The sequence below is a fragment of the Saimiri boliviensis genome, chromosome X (assembly GCF_048565385.1).
Source record: "Saimiri boliviensis isolate mSaiBol1 chromosome X, mSaiBol1.pri, whole genome shotgun sequence".
Lineage (NCBI taxonomy): Eukaryota > Metazoa > Chordata > Mammalia > Primates > Cebidae > Saimiri > Saimiri boliviensis.
Window position 1 is genome coordinate 31,457,496 of NC_133470.1, and position 6,959 is coordinate 31,464,454.

General features: G+C 42.7%; 1 protein-coding gene across 1 annotated transcript; it reads left to right on the top strand.

Moving 5' to 3' along the window:
- The first annotated feature begins 4,287 nt into the window (after window positions 1-4,287).
- LOC101028251 (protein FAM47A) lies at window positions 4,288-6,744 on the top strand. Its single transcript, XM_039475370.2, has 2 exons — window positions 4,288-4,946; window positions 4,986-6,744. The coding sequence occupies exons 1-2, from the start codon at window positions 4,288-4,290 to the stop codon at window positions 6,742-6,744; spliced, it is 2,418 nt and encodes an 805-aa protein (XP_039331304.1).
- Window positions 6,745-6,959: the final 215 nt, after the last annotated feature.

Consider the following 6,959-nt stretch of genomic DNA (forward strand, 5'->3'; position numbering starts at 1 on the left):
AATCAGAAGCATTTCCACACACCAATAACAGACAAACAGAGAGCCAAATCATGAGCGAACTCACATTCACAATTACTACAAAGAGAATAAAATACCTAGGAACACAACCAACAAAGCATGTAAAGGACCTCTTCGAGGAGAACAACAAACCACTTCTCAAGGAAATAAGAGAGGACACAAACAGATGGAAAAACATTCCATGCTCATGGTTACAAAGAATCAATATCATGAAAATGGCCATGTGGCCCAAAGTAACTTATAGATTCAATGCAATCCCCATCAGGCTACCAATGACCTTCTTCACAGAACTGGAAAAAGCACTTTAAACTTCACATACAACCAAAAGAGAGCCTGCACAGCCAAGATAATCCTAAGCAAAAGGAACAAAGCTGGAGACATTGTACTACCTGACTTCAAATTCTACTACAAGGATATGGTAATCAAAACAGCATGGTACTAGTACCAAAACAGAGATATAGACCAATGGAACAGAACAGAGGCCTCAGAAGCAATGCCAAACATCTACAACCATCTGATCTTCGACAAACCTGACAAAAACAAGCAATGGGGAAAGGATTCCCTGTTTAATAAATGATTTTGGGAAATGTGCAGAAAGCAGAAACTGGACCCCTTCCTGACACCTTACACTAAAATGAACTCCAGATGGATTAAAGATTTAAACATAAGACATAACACCACTAAAACCCTAGAAGAAAACCTAGGCAATACCATTCAGGACATAGGCATAGGCAAGGGCTTCATAACTAAAACACCAAAAACAATGGCAACAAAAGCCAAAGTAGAAAAATCAGATCCAATTAAACATCAGAGCTTCTGTACAGCAAAAGAAACTATCATTAGAGTGAACTGGCAATTAACGGAATGGGGAAAAAAAATTCCAATCTACCCATCCAACAAAGGACTAACACCCAGAATCTACAAAAAACTAAAACAGATTTACAAGAAAAAGACAAAACTATTCAAAAGTGGGTGAAGGAGATGAACAGACACTTTTCAAAAGAAGACATATATGAGGCCAACAAACATATGAAAAAATGCTCATCATCACTGGTCATTAGAGAAATGCAAATCAAAACCACATTGAGATACCATCTCATGTCAGTTAGAATGGCGACCATTAAAAAATCTGGACACAACAGATGCTGGAGAGGATGTGGAGAAATAGAAACACTTTTACACTGTTGGTGGGAGTGAAAATTAGTGCAACCATTGTAGAAGACAATGTGGCGATTCCTCAAGGATCTCGAAATAGAAATTCCCTTTGACCCAGCAATCCCATTACTGGATATATACCCAAAGGATTATAAATCATTCTATTATAAAGACACATGCACACATATGTTCACTGTGGCACTGTTTACAATAGCAAAGACCTGAAACCTACCCAAATGCCCATCAATGATAGACTCAACAAAGAAAATGTGGCACATATACACCATGGAATACTATGCAGCCATAAAAAAGATTAGTTTATGTCCTTTGTAGGGACATGGATGAATCTGCAAACCATCATTCTCAGCAAACAGAACACCAAACCCCGCATGTTCTCAGTTATAAGTGGGAGTTGCATAATGAGACTACATGGACATAGGGAGGCGAACATCACACACTGGGGTCTGTTGGGGGGTGGGGACAAGGGGAGGGACATTGGGGGTGGGAAGGTTGTGAAGGGTTTACATGGGGAGAAATAATGTAGGTGACAGGAGGATGGAGGCAGCAAACCACCTTGCCATGCATGTACCTATGCAATAATCCTGCATGATCTGCACATGTACCCCAGAACCTAAAGTACAATAAAGAAAAAAATAATAACAAAGGAATAGTATGAACACTTTACAGGCTAATTTTAATAACATAGATGAGATAGACATATTCCTTGAAGTACACAAACTAACCAAGTTTATTATAAAATAAATAATCTAAATATCCCTATGCTTATTAAAGAAATTGAACCTGTAGTTTAAAAATCCTTCCTACAAAGAAAGCCTGAGAACTAGGGCATCTCTTGTGAACTTTACAAAACATTGAAGGAATAAATAATACAAATTATACACAAATGCTTTGAGAAAATGAAAAAATGATGCTACTTTTCAAACCATTCTATTACTACCCTTACCCTGATAACAAAGCCAAACAACAAATCAAAGAAAAACCGTCACCAGATATCCTTCCATAATCATTGATGAAAGAAAAATTTGGAATATTTTAGCAAACTTAACCCAATAACATATACAGAGGATTTTTTTTTTTTTTTTTTTTTTTTTTTTTTTGAGATGGAGTTTCGCTCTTGTTACCCAGGCTGGAGTGCAATGGCGCGATCTCGGCTCACCGCAACCTCTGCCTCCTGGGTTCAGGCAATTCTCCTGCCTCAGCCTCCTGAGTAGCTGGGATTACAGGCACGCGCCACCATGCCCAGCTAACTTTTTGTATTTTTAGTAGAGACGGGGTTTCACCATGTTGACCAGGATGGTCTTGATCTCTCGACCTCGTGATCCACCCGCCTCGGCCTCCCAAAGTGCTGGGATTACAGGCTTGAGCCACCGCGCCCGGCCGAGAGGATTTTAAAAGTTTAAAAATCAAGTGAAGTTTATCCCCAGAATTGAAAGTATATATGCCACTTTAAATTTGATCGTTATAATTCACTACTTCAGCATAATTATAGAAGAAAGAAATGTGGTATAAACATCTGAATGGGTGAAGAAAAATTATTAGATAATCCAAGCATTTGACACAAAGCATTTGTCACAAACTCTGAGAATACGAATAAAAGGGAAAAATGTGTGTACAAAAACCCTACAGCTCACACCATACAGAATGGCTTCAACCCTAAGATCAGAAACAATACAAAGATTCCCACTCTCATCATTTTCAGTCAATACATTAAATCAGTGGGGTTTGAGGAATGATAAAGATGATCGTATTGGAAAGGAAGAAGGAAACTATCTTTATTCACAGATGACATTATTGTATACATAGAAAATTCAATGAAATCTACAAAAATGATCCTGAAATTAATAAGTGAGTTTACCAAGGTAGTATAACATGGTATACAAGATGGATATACAAAAATCAATATTTATATATACTAACAAGAAAAATTGTAAATTGCAATAAAAAACTGCATATGATACTATCAAAAACCATATTTAGAAAAAAACTAGAGTGAAAAAGATGTGAAAGACACATACACTAAAAAATACAAAATATCCCTGAGAAAACGAAAAATCACATAAAAAGTGGAAAGATGCACCTTCCTCAGTGGTCAGAAAACATCGTATTGTTAATATGCCAATTATTCTCAAATTGATCTATAGATTCAACAGAATCCTAATCAAAATCCCAACAGGACTTTTTTAGACATTGACAAACTGATTTTAAAATTTCTATAGAAATTCAAAGGACCTAGAAGAACCAAAAAGAACAGTATTAAAGAACTAATACAGCCTAATTTCTAAATTTATTGTAAAGCTAAAGTAGTCAACATAGTGTGAAATTTGTGTGAGAGAAAAATCAATGCAAGAGAAATGATTGCCCAGAAATTGACCCTCAAGAAATATAAACAACATATATTCTACCAGTTTCCAAATGGAGAAAAGATGGTCTTTACAAAAATAGTTCCGAAATTACCAGATACATGTAAGCAATAGATAAAGTTTTTAAATAAAACCTTTGATCTATATCTTGTGCTGTTTACAAAAATTATAATGGATTTAAATGAAAACCAACTTTATCACCTTAGGACACGCAAAGTTTTCATAGATATATCAAAGGTAACAAAATCTGTAAAAAATAAAATTGATAAATTAAACTTAATCAAATTTTAAAAACTTCTCTTTGAAACACACTGTTAAGACAATGAAAGGGAAAAGCCAAGGATGAAGAGAAAAACTTGCCAATCATATATGTGATAACGGACTTACACGTAGAACACAACAAGAATTGTCAAAACTAAATATGATATCCAGCACCCCGGTTTAAAAACGGGGAAAAAATGAACAGAAACTTCAATCAAGGAGAGATAAGGATGACAAATAAGCAAATATAGAGATGTTGAATACCAGCAGTCATTAGGAAATGCAAATGAAACCCAGAGTGAGATTCCAGCGCACACCTGTTGGAATCCGGGCTGCGCATGTGACGTCAGCACCGCCCCGCCTCCCGGAAGAACCTGGGTTTCGAATGTCTCCTCTGGGTCTCCTAGCGACCAGAGCCGCACGGATCGGGAACCGCTGAAGCAGGAGAGGTGGCAGCCCAGTGACGACCACCATGGGGGACCAGAGGCCGCAGGACCGGCCGAGGTCCCCGGGCATGGACTCCACTCCCAGGTACTGTGACAAGCGGCCTTCCAAGTGCTTCGCGGAGCGCAAGCACAGGCGCGTGAAGTTGCCACCCATAGACACGGAAAACTGGATATTTGTGAAGGAGGGCATGGACGACTTCCGCTACGGCTGTCCGTCTCCCGAGGATATGCTCATTTGCCGCCGGGACGACTTCTTACTCCCCAAAATCTCTAGCAGAAGTCCGCATGCTGACCCCCAAAGCAGGCAGAAAAAGCTACTCAAGAAAGCGGCCCTATTTTCCAAACTCTCGCCAGCCCAGCTAGCACGGAAGGCGTTCGTAGAGGAAGTGGAAGGCCAGCTGATGGCTGAGCATTCCTTGGCCATGGTCCCCAATGTGGGAGCAGATATGCCTCCAGATCTACTACGACAGGTGCTGGAAGTGCTGGATCCTGAGAGAAACCTGGAGGGCGCATGGGCTTGTTGTGAGGGCTCGGAGAAGGCAACCGAGGAATCCACCGAGCCTGGTAAATACCCTTGTGGTGAATTCTACCCATGGCCTCCCGAGACTCCGGTATCAGATCTCCGCCTAGAGTCTCCTGAGAGTAGATTGTCTCATCTCCCTCCAGAGATTCCTGAGACGGGAGTGTCCAGTCTCATCCTGAAGCCTTCCAAGACTCGTCAGAGGTCCAGCCTCTACCCGGAGCCTCCCGAGACTGCAGTGTCCCATTTCTGCCCGGAGCCTCCCAAAACTAGCATATCTCGTCTCTGCCCAGAGCCTCCTGAGACTGGAGTGTCCCATCTCAGCCCAGAGCCTCCCAAGACTCAGCTGTCCAGTCTCTGCCCAGAGCCTCCAGAGCCTGGAGTGCGTCATTTCCACCTGGAGCCTCCTAAGACTCGTCGGATGTCCAGTCTCCACCGGGAGCCTCCTGAGACTGGAGTGTCTCATGTCTACCCCGAGCCTCCCAAGAGTCGTAGATCATCCAGTGTCCACCCAGAGCCTCCCGAGATTGGAGTGTTTCATGTCCACCCAGAGCCTCCCAAGAGTCGTCGATCATCCAGTCTCCACCCAGAGCCTCCCGAGATTGGAGTGTCTCATGTCCACCCAGAGCCTCCCAAGAGTCGTCGATCGTCCAGTCTCCGCTCGGAACCCCCCAAGACTGAAGTATCTCATGTCCACCCAGAGCCTCCCAAGACTCAGAGGTCCTGTTCCAGCCCGGAACCTCCTGACACTAGTGTGGTGGCCAATCTCCTACTAGAGATACTGAAACTGCTGGATTCCCAGAAGGAGCTGAAGGACGCATGGGTTCGTTGTGAGGCCCGGGTGAAGGCAAACGAGAAACCCACCGAGCCTGATACATACCCTTCTGGAGAAGCCCTCCAGCAGCCTCCCGAGACTCCGGTGTCTCATCTCTGCCCAGAGACTCGCAAAGCTCGTCGGGTGTCTCATCACCGCCGGGAGGCTCCCAGGACTCGTCGGCTGTCCAGTCTCCACCCTGAGCATATCAAGTCTCGTCGGGTGTCCAGTATCCGCCCGGAGCCTCCCAAGACTCGTCGGATGTCCATTCTCCACCCAGAACCCCCCAAGACTCGTCGGGGGTCCAGTCTCCACCAGGAGCCTCCCGAGACTGAAGTGTCTCATCACCCAGAGCCTCCCAAGACTCGTCGCGGGTCCAGTCTCCGTCCAGAACCTCCCGAGACTGAAGTGTCTCATCTCCAACCAGAGCCTCCCAAAGCTCCAGTGTGCCAACAATTATCAGAGCCTCCCAAGATTCGAGCATCCTTTATAAAAGCACTGTTTCCGGAAGATACACCAAGCACAAAGAAGGGTTCTCCTCAATTTAGATACACATCGGAAAAACTCCGTGACTTCTTCAAGTGGATTGAAGATCTGGGAGCTGATGAAGAATCCATCAGGGATCTCTTTGACTTTACTCCCCAGTGCAAACCAACGTGGTTCGACCAAAAGATAAAGAAGATGAACAAGTGGACCTCAGAGCTGCAGTACAACATAGAGCTAGAAGAAATGGGTGAGGTCAAATTACTCTCAAAGGAAAAATTCTGGAGGAGAGAATCGCAGCAGACAGCACCGAATTCTTATACTGCGCAGCCTGTGAAGATGAGGTATGGAGCATGGTATCTCAAGCCTAAGTTGTGGAGAAAGCTAAGAAGTGATGAACCTTTGATTGACCCCAAGCTCTTACTTAAAAAGCCTGATGAACCCGACATTCTTGACGATCTTTATATACCAATCGCCTTTAAGGATTTCATTCTAAGCAGGGGCTACGAAATGCCTGGTGTCATTGAAAAGCTGTTTGCCAGGATGGGATGGACTTATGACTCTGTTAAGACTCCTATGGAACGCGCAATGAAACTTTACAAATACAAACATCCACGGCGACGAGGGGGCATTGCAGGATTAGACCATTTTCTACTTAGAACTTAATTGGGTATTTCTTCCTCTCATTTTAAACATCAGTCAGAATTTCTGATGAATGGCCCTGTGAATGTTCAACTTTGGTAACATCTGTAAATTCAGTATCTAATGTTAATAAATACTTCTTAATGACTTGCTTTGGCTTCATTATTTCATATATTTTATCAATTATGTGATTAATATTCACATATACTTTGTCACACTTTTGAAGCATTGTGAATATT